Source organism: Podarcis liolepis (genome assembly GCF_965112155.1).
Source record: "Podarcis liolepis genome assembly, chromosome: 12".
NCBI classification, from domain to species: domain Eukaryota; kingdom Metazoa; phylum Chordata; class Lepidosauria; order Squamata; family Lacertidae; genus Podarcis; species Podarcis liolepis.
Window position 1 is genome coordinate 28,808,951 of NC_139563.1, and position 13,974 is coordinate 28,822,924.

Here is a 13,974-nt window from a genome sequence, read left to right on the forward strand (position 1 = left end):
AAATAAACATCTGCTGTAGAATGGTGCATGCCATCAGCACTGGGTTAGCTGAACGCAGGCAGCGGACAATCTCTCAAAGGGTTGGCTGCCTGGAGGTTTCACTGAGAGAGCAGCCTGTTTGATCTCAGAAGTCATGATGAGCTTTATAGGTCATACATATAACTAGAATATAATGGTGCCCAGAGCTATGGTACAGATAACTTGGGCAACATTTACCACAGCTTACTCTTCACAACAGAACAACTAAACAGGGAAATGCACCCAGGCACTGCCTCTTGGTATGGGAAGTAACCGCCATGACCGGTAGCCATTGACAGCTGTAATCCTCCAAAAAAATGTGTACAATGATAATTTAAAGCCATCCAAGTTGGCAGCTGTCCGTCACCAAAGATGGTGGCAGCGAGGTCCACAATTTAGCTTTGCACCGTGTCCTGAATCTCCCACTATCTCTGTCATGAATACCACTAACCATTCAGCTTCACTGGGTGAACCCAGGTTCCAGCTTTATAAAAGACAGAGGGGGAATTCTCACTCTCCACCCCATGTTCTATTATATACGTATACCTCTTTCCCCCACCACTTTTTATTCGCCTTTTTTTTAAACAAACAAATAATCATTAAACATTGTATGCCTTTCCTCACAGGAACCCCGTGATAATTTTGGCTGTCCTTTCCCTGCACCTTTTCTAGCTGTACAATATCCTTTTTAAGGTGTGGCGACCAAAACTGCCACACAGGATTCCAAGTGTGGTTTGGATATACTCGAATGCTTAGTCATCAGGGAATGGACTTTCTTGCATTTCCCAAAAACCAAGCATACTTAAAGCCTGGACACTCTTTTCTTTTCTTTCTTTTAAAGAACACAGCAGTGAGGAACTGGGACTCAGCACTGAAGAGTGAACATTCACAATGAGTTCACCAGAGACGTGTGAAATATGGAATAGTCAACTGCAGAAGGCTTATAGGCAAGTGCTGAGGCTCAGTGGCATGGCATGCAGAAGGCCCGAAGTTCAACCCTGGGCATCCCCATATGTGTTGTTGTTGTTGTTTAGTCGTGTCCAACTCTTCTTGACCCCATGGACCAGAGCACGCCAGGCACTCCTGTCTTCTACTGCCTCCCGCAGTTTGGTCAAACTCATGCTGGTAGCTTCGAGAACACTATCCACCCATCTCGTCCTCTGTCATCCCCTTCTCCTTGTGCCCTCCATCTTTCCCAACATCAGGGTCTTTTCCAGAGAGTCTTCTCTTCTCATGAGGTGGCCAAAGTATTGGAGCCTCAGCTTCAGGATCTGTCCTTCCAGTGACCACTCAGGGCTGATTTCCTTAAGAATGGAGAGGTTTGGTCTTCTCAAGAGTCTCCTCCAGCACCATAATTCAAAAGCATCAATTCTTCGGCGATTAGCCTTCTTTATGGTCCAGCTCTCACTTCCATACATCACTACCGGGAAAACCATAGCTTTAACTATATGGACCTTTGTTGGCAAGATGATGTCTCTGCTTTTTAAGATGCTGTCTAGGTTTGTCATTGCTTTTCTCCCAAGAAGCAGGCGTCTTTTAATTTCGTGACTGCTGTCTCCATATGTAGGGCTGGGAGAAAACCCTGTCTGGAGAAGCTGCTGCCAGTTAGTGCAGGCAATACAAGATGGCTCAATGGCCTGATTCAGTAGAAGGCAGCTTCCTATGTTCCTAAGCCATCCTATTTAAAGTCTCAGCATATGCTGATTTTGTGGTCTACGAACCAGCACTTCAGACCTCTTGGTTCTCATCCTCCAAACTAAGCAACAAAGACGCATGTCCATGCAGGCAAATGGCAGAGCCGGGAGTGAACCAGCATCTTGGATCCTTTTAGCTACCAACAGCAGAAGTGGATAATCTAGCCATCAGTAGTAGAGAACATTTGGCTGCAAAGAGCATCCGGATATTATATCCTGCCTCTTTATATAGACAGTACATGTTGAGAGCAAAAACATGCCAAGTTGGGAAAGGAAAGGGGGAGAAGAAGGTGAGAGAGAGAGAGAGGGACCGCTTAGAGCTCTGCTCAGAGTATTCAGCACAGACTGAAGCAGAGCCCAACGCTGAAAGAGCTGAATGCTGGGGTCAATGCCTGTGGTTTCAGGAACGGGAGCAGTTAGCTTTGATACTCTCGCATTTGGAATACAGAAGGCAAAATGCTCAATGCCTGCTTTTTCTGGGCTTTCTGAACTGTGACTCTACACAGGGCCCCTTTAGCTGCTTCTCAGCAGGACAGGGGGGAAAAGCATTTGCTATTTGCCTTTTCATTCCATGCAGAAGAGGCCTGGCTTCTCCCAGAGCCATTACATTTCCATTATCTATCATAATAACAGAAGTTCACCTTTTAGATAGATTTATATGCAGGATTTCAAATATGCTACTTTAAACATATGCTGATTTAAGCCATACTGGAAAGAAAGATTTTTTTATTTTATGTATAACTTTTTTATTATTTTTAAGAGAGAGCTTTCCCCTCTCTACCCTTTCCAATAGTCAACAAAGTTTATTATGCCAGCCAGCAGCTTCTCTTTTATCATAATGGCTTGGTCTCCTCCTGTCAGAAGGCATGGATAGATTTGGGGCATGCCTTTGGAGTCTTATATTATTAACATAACATTCAAAAGTCTGCTGATCAGGGAGACGTCAAAAGTAAGAATATTCTTTTATGAGCCACTTTTAAGCAACCCCTTTCATGGCCTCCACCCAAATGCCGGCGAAAGAGAGCTCTTCGCATTACCATTTCAACATTCAAATCCATCACAGACTGACATAAGAGAGTCTGGAAATGGAAGACATTCCTAGTGCAGATTGGCTGCAATGCTTGAGTCAGCTGTATGTAACCGGCTAGCAAGGGTCTAGCAGTCGGTCACCAGCAGCATATGACACCCGGACTCCGGCAAACACACCAGCTCCAGCACTTAAGATTCTGGTGACATGACCTATAAAGCAGAACAACAGGCAGCATCTCTCTGTGCATTCACAGTACTCCCTTCGCAGACCTAGTCCTTCACATATTCATCTCAAGCTTTTAAAAAGATGCCCATGAGCCTTTTCCTGCAAAATCATCATGTGGCAAGGAGTTCCACGAGCTATATTATGCATCATGTGCGGGCGCATGCTTCCTTTCACATGGCTTAAACCAGATGCCAATCCATTTTATAAACTCCCAAGTTATTCTTTTTTCTTTTCTTTTCCAAATCTGGAGAGAATTGCAAAAGCCTCTATCAGATTTCAGGCACAGCATGTATAGGAGGATACAGTCATCTATGGGTATGTGTGCAAGGAAATCTGAGCCTTAGGAGAAGGAAAGCATTGGGTGTGGGGGCTCTGCACGCTAAACCTCATGTCATTTAATCTGGTCCTGCTAGTGGAGGGGCAGGAAAACAGCTTTGGAGCAGAGAAGATGCTTTGCAATGCATCAGTCCCTGGCACACCTCTGCCTACAACCCTGGAGAGCCTCTGCCAGGCAGCACTATAGCCTAAGGGTAGCCAATGCGGTGCCCTCCATAAGTTTGTTGGACTACAACTCCCATCATCTCTGACCACAGGCCATGCTGGTTGGGGCTGATGGGAGCAGAAGTCCAATAACATCCAGAGGCACCAGTTTTCCCTGTGCTAGTCCTAAATAATCACCTCTTTGCTCAAAATGTTGCTTCCTCCAGATCACTGACCAGTCTACCTCCATGGCAATTCCACTACTGAAAAAAGTCCATGTCACAGTTCCTGACCCAACTAGATACAGATTAAACTATTCAAGGGCCCAATCCACTTGCAATCTCCAGGCACCAAAGGGTACAGAACAAGGGTGGGGGACCTTTTCTGGCCAGAGGGCTGGATCTTTATCTCCCCTCCGCCTGCCCCCCCCCCCAGCAGGCCAAAGCAGACAGGTAGGTGGGGCTGCTGGGCTGCCAATCACCTGGCATGCTTTCCTCTGAAGCTCTAAGTCAAGTGAACCATTGTAAGCATTGTAAGCATTATCATGCAGGGATGAGTACCAAGGGCTTGGAAATCATCCAACTCCTGGTGCTTCTCCTTCAAATGTCCACACTTTTGAGGGGGTGGCTGTTTTAAAGCCCTTCGTTTGGAAGCATAGGGGATGTACACAAAGGTCTTCCAACTACATGCACTGGAAGAAGCAAGTGAGAGGTTGAAGTTGTGCTGCTATCCCTCTGTCAGCTGCTGGGTGGTGGCAGCAACACCTTACTGGGCAACTGGGAGCTTTGGGCATGACGTCATGCATGAGGTCGGGTGTAGGATGGTTGAGAGTGGCTTCCTAAAAAATGCCCCGGCAGCCAAGCCTGGCCCCTAGACTAGAGCTTCGCCACCCCTGGTACATTAACGTCCCAAGAAAAAACATTACTTACCAGCTATTGCTCCAGCTAGAAGCAGCGACCAAGGGCTCACCCGCCCATCTTCACCTGCAAAAGCAGATTTCATGTGAGCGTAACAGGGGAAGTAAATGGCAGAGAAGGGGATGTCGCGGAGAAAGCATGCCTTGGCTCCCTAGGACACGAAAACAGAACAAACAAAGAAAAGCTGCATTATGGACAGAACCACAGCAAGGTAGAGGAAGCGCAGAATAAAGTTGCAGACCACAGAAACCAACCAGCTTCTTAGGCACGCTTGTTAAGGATAGACTGTTTCGCAGGAACAGTCAGTGCAGCGCAGCCACCCTCAAGACGCCAGCATTGCTGTTGCTTACCTGGGTGGCACAAGGTGGGGAGGCAGGGGGGCAGTGGTGTCTGCACAAGTGCACTGGTGGGAGTGCAGGAGGGGCTCTGCTGGGATGCATGGGCAACCCCAAGCTCACTACTGCTGTACTCACTACCGGTGATATACAATGGCTTTGTGACGCTGAACCACTGCATCAGCTACTCCTGGTTTTCTGCTGGCAAAGTAAAAATGCCACCCACTTGTGGAAAGGTATCATAGAATTGCAGAGTTAGAAGGGACCATGGGAGTCATCCAACCCCCTACAATGAAGGAATCTTTTGCCCAACGTAGGACTCAAACCCACAACTTTGAGATTAAGAGTCTCACGCTCTATTGACTGAGCTATCCCAGGTGTTGTGCGAAGTTTCAAGAAAAGTTCTCACAATGTAGATTTAAGTATGTGGCCGACACAAATGCCTACTGGTACCAGGCAGGTGCCTTCGCTGTATTTTTTTTTTGGCACCTGCTTAAAACATTTTTGTTTAGGCAAGTCTATCCAGACATGCAGATGTTGATGTTTTAGTTTACTGTTGGTTTTAATTGTGGGTTTGTTTTTTTTTACATGTTTTAAATGTTATGCTTTTACTGGTAATTTTAATATCGTATTGCTTGAAAACCGCTTAGAGGTTTTGTTACAATAAGTGGTATATAAGTTTTGCTAAATAAGAAGTAATAGAAATGTGCAAGAAGCGGAAATGGGCAGCACAGCTGCTGAGGCTCCCTGGCACTCAAAATTGTGGAGACAGACTCAATCTGCATAGCAGGCCCTTCACAGTTTGCAATAATCCTATTTGTTGTAATGTGTTGTTTTTTGTTTCTGTTTGTTTGTTTGTTTGTTTACTGGATTGTCTTTTAAGGTTGTCAGCTGCCTTGCGATTGGTATGGCAAGTGGCACAGAATAGTTTGTGAACAAACAAGCCAGCAAACCAGTCTTGCACAACAGCAAGGGGAAACACAGCTTCCACTGGCACAGCCCAACATGGAGAGAGTTGTGGCATTGTGAAATGGTGCACGACTGCCTTGAGAACTGCACGAGGGGAAATGCTGACTGCCTGCAACAAACTTTAAAAGTCAGTTGCCATATTGATTACACTTTGCTTTATAGGAGTGTAGTTTGTTTGGATATAAATATATAACCTGTTCTTCCTCAGGTGAGAGGAGCTATGGGCAGTTCTTCCATGAGTCCCTGAACAGGTCAGCCTAAAGATGCTCAGTGGTACAGCATCTGCTTGGCATGGGGAAAGTCTCTGATTTAATCCCTGGCATCTCCAAGGAGGGCTGGGAGAGATCTCAGCCTGAAATCGAGCCACTGACAGTCAGCAGAGTGGCTGTGGGACCTTTGGGATCATCACCGGCAGGCAGAACAAGCCTTGCTCCCCACACCTTCAAAAACGTGAGATCTGTGATGGCTTTGAATTAGTTTTATACCTTGAACTATAAATGCAGCTCATCCACAGATAGTCAACCTTTTGACCTTTACCTATACTTTCCCCTAAGGAAAGGGTAACAGAAAAGACAACTGAAAAGCAGGCACACTTGGGATACACAGAATGCAAAGAAACCAAGCTGCACCCACACTTTTCTCTGGATGACCTATGGGGGTCACAGGGTGAGAGTCTAACATGGCAGCCCTGGAATTCGCAGATATTGCAACATAAGCAACAAGAAGCAACGCCTGCCCTGATAGAACATATGTGTACCAAAGTGCAGACACAGCCTACTAGCGCTTGTTAACTTTGCCTCTACGTAGCGCTCGTTCATTCATGTTGGCAGTGCTCATCCATTAATGCAAAGCAAAAGTGGAAACAAAATGTTGCACCATGGACTGCTCCTGTTCAGGATTCCAGCTGGCCATGTCCTTTTCCAGGATATCTGATTCCTTTCCACACATCCCTCCAACAAAATTCTGTGCACACTGAGCACAGTCAGTTTTCAATGTGCTGCTGGGGGGGGGGTGTCCCCCCTCTACTTAGGGTTTTTTACCTAAAGATTGTTCATACTTCCCTAAGTCTGCTTATACCCTCCTCTTGTGCAGGGGTGGTGCCCTTGTTACCACATTAAGGATCCACACTCGGATAATGAGTTTAGTATTAGTATACAGAATATCAAAGAACTACAGTACCTGTGAAACTGACTCCTATTCATCTTCCCTACCTACCCCTTTATTCTCTTAGCAAACATCTACGGTTGCACTCCTGCAATCATTTGCTACAAGGGCGCAAAGCATGCCTAAGGGGCTCATAAATGCAGCGAGTCGCATTCCTAGAGACAAACACTCTTCCGGGTTCTACCGACTTGGCAGGCAACCTTGTGATTTGTTGCACTCTCTGGCAGGCAATGCAGGAAATGAACAAGTATTCTTTCATCTCAAAAATTTTCCCCAAAGGGTTGGGAAAAATATGCATTATGCCTTTTGTCACAGGAGAGTTCATTAGTCTTACTTCATTTTCCAGGCTGTCACCCAGATGCCTTTTGTTTCAATTGCACTTCAAGATACTGATTAGGATCTTTCAGAGTCCTTCATGTCCTTCTCTCTCTGTCCCATCACAACCTTAAGGTTGACCTATGAGCTCCCTCTCAACACCACCCAGGTTTAACATCAAAGGAACACAGAAAGCTATTCCTGGTACACACTTTCCACGCGGGTTCAGCAGTGTCCTAGCCCAGGGCTGTGAACCCGTGGTCCTCCAGATGTGGTTGGACTCCAACTCCCATCAGCCTCAGCTAGTTCAGAGTGTGGTCAGGGATGCTGGGAGTTGTAGCCCAAGAACATCTGGAGGGCTGCAGATGTTCCCCAGCCCCGTCCTAGCCTGAGCCTGTAGAGCATCCCTTTATGCTTGGGCAGGATTTTGGTTGAGATTTAATAGATTTCTGCATATAAAAATTGGTGCATATTGTTCTGCTTTCCAATGACAGAACAGAACTTCAGATAAAGAAATGGCAAATATACGCTTCAGTTTCTTCAAAATCATTAATGGAATTTAAGCGGCACTCTCTTCTCACTTTTACAGTAATCTCTTTCCAGAGATGGAAATAGCATACTTCTATATATATATATATAAAAGACCCTCTGGTAATATGCTTTCAGCTTTCAAGGCAGAAAATATCTGTCAAGCTTTGTTCAGCTATGTGTAAACAAAGCTGGATCAAAACTCGGATTCACTTTATTAACCACCACCTTTGGCTCCTTTCCAATATCTCAACAGTCTAAAGTTTCCCCTCGCCAACTCGGTTTTAAAGTCTGGGAAAAGCATGTTTACAGGCAGGCCTCATTTAACTGCAAGTTAATCACCTGCAACCAGCTAATGCCAATTAGGAAGGCTTTAAGGGAGAATGGCCAATGCATCCTGAAAATGCTAAGGAAACAGTTTGCTGTGAAGCAAGTTCTCGTATAGTTTTCAGTGAAACTTGCTTCCTACTTTTAAGCGTGTTCCAGATCGCCAGTCTCACTGTACCTTAGTGATGTGTATGCTTTCATATTAGTCCTCAGGTAAATTATGACGATTGTCTGCCTGAGTTTATTCTGCCAACCAAGACACAGCCCTGCTGGGCATGACATTTTTGGGGTGTTTATTTATTAAGGCATTCCCTTTACCAGCCAGCTAATTTGACTCCCCACTGCCACATCGTTTCTCTTGGGCCTCTCGGGCCTTTAATACTGGATCGTATCTTAAGAGAACAAACCAATAGAGAAAAAGAGCTATGGGTTGTCGGGAGGTTCGGATAATCAACTCAGAGAAGTCAGAGCTGGGGCAGGTTCTTTAGCATGCTAATTCTCGCTTATTCCAGCCTTACCTGAGGTAAAAAAAAAAAGTAGGGGGGGATCTAAATAAACTATTTCTACTACAAGGGGAGGGTAATTATACTCACAAAGGCACCTCTGTGTCAGGGTTGGGCATAAGGAGCCAGAAGGTCTGGGAGACGCAGGCTTAACCTAGTCTCCTGCAGTGAATGCACATTGTCTCGTGTAGGGGGAAAAATGCCAGACTGGGGGGACCTTGCAGAATTCAAGACAACAGTACTGCACCTTGTCTGAGAGGGTTATTTAATGCTTCTGGCACCTGTACTTACCGCCATCCTCTCTTTTCCTACCTTACAGGTTTAGAATTTATTTGGCATGTATAATTGTTATTTTGATCCTATAGCAACAAACAATAGGCAGCATGTCATTTCTTGATCCGTTAGCATTCCTCTTAGGTTTCACGGGCAACTTAACCCTTCCGATTCGGAAGTGCAGCAAGCGTCGTCAAACACGCCCCCCCTCAAAAAAACCCACAACCTTCCCTGGAAGCCCCCACCTGCTCTGCCTTCCAAAGCCCCAGGGAAAAGTTGGAGAGACTTCGGCTGACATCTCAGCATGGAAAGGTGAGTTGCTCCAAGTTTAGAGTTTTAAGTTATGTCCAAAGGACTTGAGCAAATATTGCTCCCGTAAACCAAAACAACAGTGCTAACGACACTGAATACACAGATATGTGTAACTGGACTAGTTTTACTGAACGATACAAGTATTTTGAAATGATCTTCCCAGCTCATGTCAGGTTTGCTGCCTCAATTCCAAGGAGATGGCACATCCAACTCTAAAAAGTGGTCAGGTAGGGGCTCCCACCTGCTTCCACTGAGAATCCCCCAGAGATGCTTGTTTTAGACAGGGAAAGCTCCAGCAGAGAACTGTTGAATTTTAATGTATACAGAAGTTCAATCCTACTCATTTGGGCCTGAATGGAGACAATGGTTTCCTGTCCCATTACAGATGCTAATTTGCCCAGCATTGCTGAGATATGCTGTGTTGTCATCAAAAGTGGGGAGGGTGGGGAGGGGCACTTATGCAGCTTACTGGGAAGGAAAGGGGCAAGAAAGTGGGGAAGGTCAAGTGTAGTTCAGACACATTGGCAGGAGCACCGGATTGGCACCAAAGGGCAGGCATGCCATGTTGACCTCCCCGCTGCCTCATCCCTCCCATTCCGGTAAACTGCAATAACACCAGAGTCAGGAAGCCAACTAAGCTCCGCTGTTCCCTCTCCCTTCCAGAAGCTCCTGGCGATCTCCTCTCATACCTATTTTCCGTACATTCAAGCTCTAACTGAATTGCCACTTAATTCCAGCTTCTCCATTTTTTCATTTACTCCCCTGTGATTAGATACCTTGCAACTGAGGATTACACTTCATGCATCTGATAGAGTGGGCCCCAGTCTATCAAAACACACAATTTATTAGACTTTAAGACCAATTTATTCGTCCATCTCAGCACCTAATTTATTAGTCTCCTTTACGCAGCAACAGACTAACACGGCTACCCCACCGGAGCTTGCTTTAAAGTTGCTGAGAAAAAATTAAAATGAATTAAAATAACTTGGAGGAAAGTACAAAGGACTAAAGCTATTCAGAAAGCTGGATAAAAAGGCATTAAAACAGGAAAAGCGACCTCATCTAATAGCTATTCCTCTAACAGGAACACCCATCATAAATAACATGATAAATTAAAAGGTTAACTTTCATGCTAACAAACATGTTCTTGTTAAATTACTAAGCAAAAAATCCTAAGAATGTTGGGAAGTGTTTAATGTATTAATTTTTAAAATAAATAATAACACTAACAATAGGGAGTTATATTTTACTTCTTCATACATGCCATTCTGTTCCATGGTATATAATTCAAATCACAACAAATGTAATTCAAATGGCATTTTTTTTAAAGGTTGGTGGTTAAAAGTGGGCAGAGGAGGTAATATACAGTATTATAACAAATAAACTTTGTCCATGAGAAGAGGTAAGTATTACAAACATTGTGATACACAGTCTAGCTAAGAATTATAATCTGGAAGTGACTCAGAAAAGAAATAATAATAATATTTATTATTATTATTATTATTATTATTATTATTATTATTATTATTATTTACCCACACTTCACCCCAAGTTCCCAGGTGGGGTTAGAACAATTAAAAGGCAAAGTTGCAAACAGTTAAATGTAATCTACTTTCCTGTAAATCTATTTTGGCACAAATATGAAAAGCTGATGAAGGTGCACAATTACACAGAGAAATATACAGCTTTTAGCTGCTCTAGTTTCATTTCTATTTTGAATTTTTAAAATATTGCTTTTAACTCTAAACCTTTAACAAATAATTTGAATGCATAATTTAGTGTATGTAAGCCGCTTAAGAGTTTTTTTCATAGTTAAGCATTAGTTTATAATTAAAGCTACAATTTTACCTTTTTTAAAAAAAGTCACAGCCTTGAGATTGTGGAGTATTTAACACATTCCCCTCCCTTCTTATTCTGATATTATTTATTTCCTTACATTTATTTCTTACATTTCCACCTTTCTCCTGTCATGGAACCCACAGCAGGTGTGCTGGCCTGGAGACAGTATTGATGGCTTAACAGAGAGGATTGGGGGCCCAAATTAGATTCCCACTCCCCAGTCCTGCGGTCCCCCCCCCCACCTCTTTGGACCATACCTTCGGTCTCTTCCTGCCCAAGCAATGCCATAATGCAAATTCAAGGGAACTATTCCATAGAAAAGACTGCAATAAGACAGCTAAAATGCTAACAAGTCAATGGGGAGGCAAACACCCCACATTAATTCCCATTTATTACCATGAATACGCAGCACCGGGGTGCAAAGATCTGCCCAGCGCCCCCAAATTACCATATTTTCCTGTGTATTAGATGACATCATCCTATACACGGATAGTGGCAGGGGGGAAGCTGTGTGCCCGCCAGCCATATGGTTGGTGGGCGCACAACTCTCTCCCATGCTGTTTTGGCAGGAGAGCAATCTCTGCAGCCGTGAGGGAGGGAAGCTGCGCGCCCGCCTGCCCGCTATTTGGTGCCCCCCCAGAATTCGGCGCCGGGGTGCCCTGCACCCCTTGCACCCCCAGGTAAAGACGGCTCTGGTAGGGCTCCCCAGACTGAAAACACACAAAATAGACAGCTCACGCATGCAAATTCCCTCGCTATCGTGATAACAAGCAATTCCGACTGGCGTGACTGAATAATGAAGCAACATGTACATGGAATCCCTTCATATTTCCTTCCTTCCTTCTTCTTTTAAAGACTTCCAAATGTTTAGTATGCACATATACAACAAAGCTGGTATGTAACTAATGTTAACTCTGCTCAGATGTGTTTACATGGCAAGCCAAAGGGGAATTTATTAGCAGTATTTTTCGCCCTATAGGACACACTTTTTCCCCTCCAAAAATGAAGGGGAAATGTGTGTGCGTCCTATGGGGTGAATGCAGGCTTTCGCTGAAGCCTGGAGAGCGAGAGGCGTCGGTGTGCACTGACCCCTCTCGCTCTCCAGGCTTCAGGAGAGCCCCAGCGCCAGCCCCACAAGGTCGGGGGACAGCGGGGAGGCTGTCTCCCGATGTGGTTTGGAGGCTGACGGCAGGGAGACGTGTGCTTCTCCCCGCCACCAGCCCCGCAAGCTCCGGGGACAGCGGGGAGGCACAGCGCGTCTTCCCGCTGTCCCCGGACCTGGTCTGAAGGCGGGCGGCGGGGAGAAGAGCGCTTCTCCCTGCTGCCGGCCCCACAAGCGCCTGGGGGAAATAATTTTTTTTTCTTTATTTCCCCCCAAAAAGCTTGGTGCGTCCTATGGGCCGGTGCGTCCTATGGGGCGAAAAATACGGTACTTTTTTGAATGGGTGAATGTTTTCTTGACTTACCGCTAATGGGAGGGAAAGCATCCACTAGTGGCACTAGCTCTTGTATTGGCAGAGTGGTTTCACCATCACCACACAGGGAAGCAAATAGCTCGGTATGGAGAGCATGAGACTCTTAATTTCATCATGGTGGGTTCGAGCCCCATGTTGGGCTAAAGATTCCTGCATTGCAGGGGTTTGGACGAGATGACCCTCAGGTCCTTCCAAGTCTACCATTCTATGATTCTATTACATGGCCCACCATCTAAACAAGACTTCCAACCTTATTCCCCCTAACAATAGGTAGAATTTTAATGTCACACTAGGGCTAAGAAAAGCATGCAACTACAAAAGTATCTTTTTGGGGGGTAGGGTGTTATGGACAACATTTAACTAGAATGCAGCTATTAGGATGAGTTGTAAGGTATCAAACAATATTTAGGAACAATTCCAGGATCAAGCAAGAAGTAACACACAAATGTATGCAACAGTAGTTCATGTTTTTCATGAACTGTTTTTTGGGGGGGGGCTGGCGGGGGGCAACTGGGAGCAGTAAAGTAGTTGGAGGGAAGGGGCCCTCAACTCACTCCCATTCTGCTGCTCTCACAGTCTAGCTCCCCTCCCCAACAGTATTGTACATGTGTGCTTCTAAGGTCAACACACAGACCTTGGGAGTCCAGAAGATAAAGTTTCCTAATTTCCCCTAATTGCACAGCAACCTGGCTCAGTCAGATTGGCCAGAACTTCCAAGGCATCACAGCAGCTAAGCCAATGGCAGCTACAGAAATGGTGACCTCATCAGCCAGGGCTCCCTGGCAAAGAGGTAACAAAGGACTACTGTGACACCAGAGCAGATCAACATGGTGTTGCTCAGAGACTAGGCGATTGCTTCTAAATAACAGTGTTTAGAATTGAGACGTATATTGGCTTAAGTCCAAGGAACAGGAGAATGCAGAAGCACACGAGGACATTGCTTGATGACGTTCAAGGTCTAGTTGGTATGCTGATGGGGCCTGAGGTAGTCTAGAATTAAGACCTTTAAGCCACGTGAGCCTGACAGAAATTTCAAATAAACTTTAGCAGCTTTTGCTACAGGTACTGAGGTTTCTTTCACTGTATTTTTGGACACCGGCGTTTCTTTGTTTTTGGATACTTTTAAAAAATATGCCACTTTCTAACTATTGAAAAGAGCGAGTTTCAAACAACAGTTTAAATAGCATATTCTCTTCCATTGACAACCAAGATGTATTTACCTTGTAGAGGCCAAAAAATCCCAGGTCCCGCAGTACAGTAAGGGCACTAACGCGTGGACCCGTCGTGATCTCCCCAGCCACTTGCAAGCGGATCTTGACAATTTCCAGTGGGTTTGTGAAAATGACTTGAGATGCTCCAGCCTAGAGTGGGGAAAGGAAAACACATGAGTGGCCCTGTGAACATGTCCTCGCTGTGAAGTACAGAAAGGAAGAACTCTCCAAATGCTGCTGGCACGGGGTCTCCATGTACTTCAATGGTGCCTTCACAAGGATAGGGGTGAATTGAGGTGATACAGCAACATTGCTTTCCAAACTGCAGTGCAAAATGAACTGGTTAATTATGCATTTTA

The 13,974-nt window shown here is 45.1% G+C and overlaps 1 protein-coding gene across 3 annotated transcripts in view; it reads right to left on the reverse strand.

Annotated features, from left to right (window-relative positions):
- Positions 1-13,974, reverse strand: part of SLC25A13 (solute carrier family 25 member 13) — a 119,637-nt gene that overhangs the window by 7,798 nt on the left and 97,865 nt on the right. For all 3 annotated transcript variants that reach the window (XM_083469060.1, XM_083469059.1, XM_083469061.1), the window contains 2 exons: positions 13,625-13,765; positions 4,377-4,515 (listed from right to left, as the gene is read on the reverse strand). In XM_083469060.1, the coding sequence (XP_083325186.1) occupies positions 4,377-4,515; positions 13,625-13,765 (280 nt within the window). The remainder of the gene's footprint in view (positions 1-4,376; positions 4,516-13,624; positions 13,766-13,974) is intronic.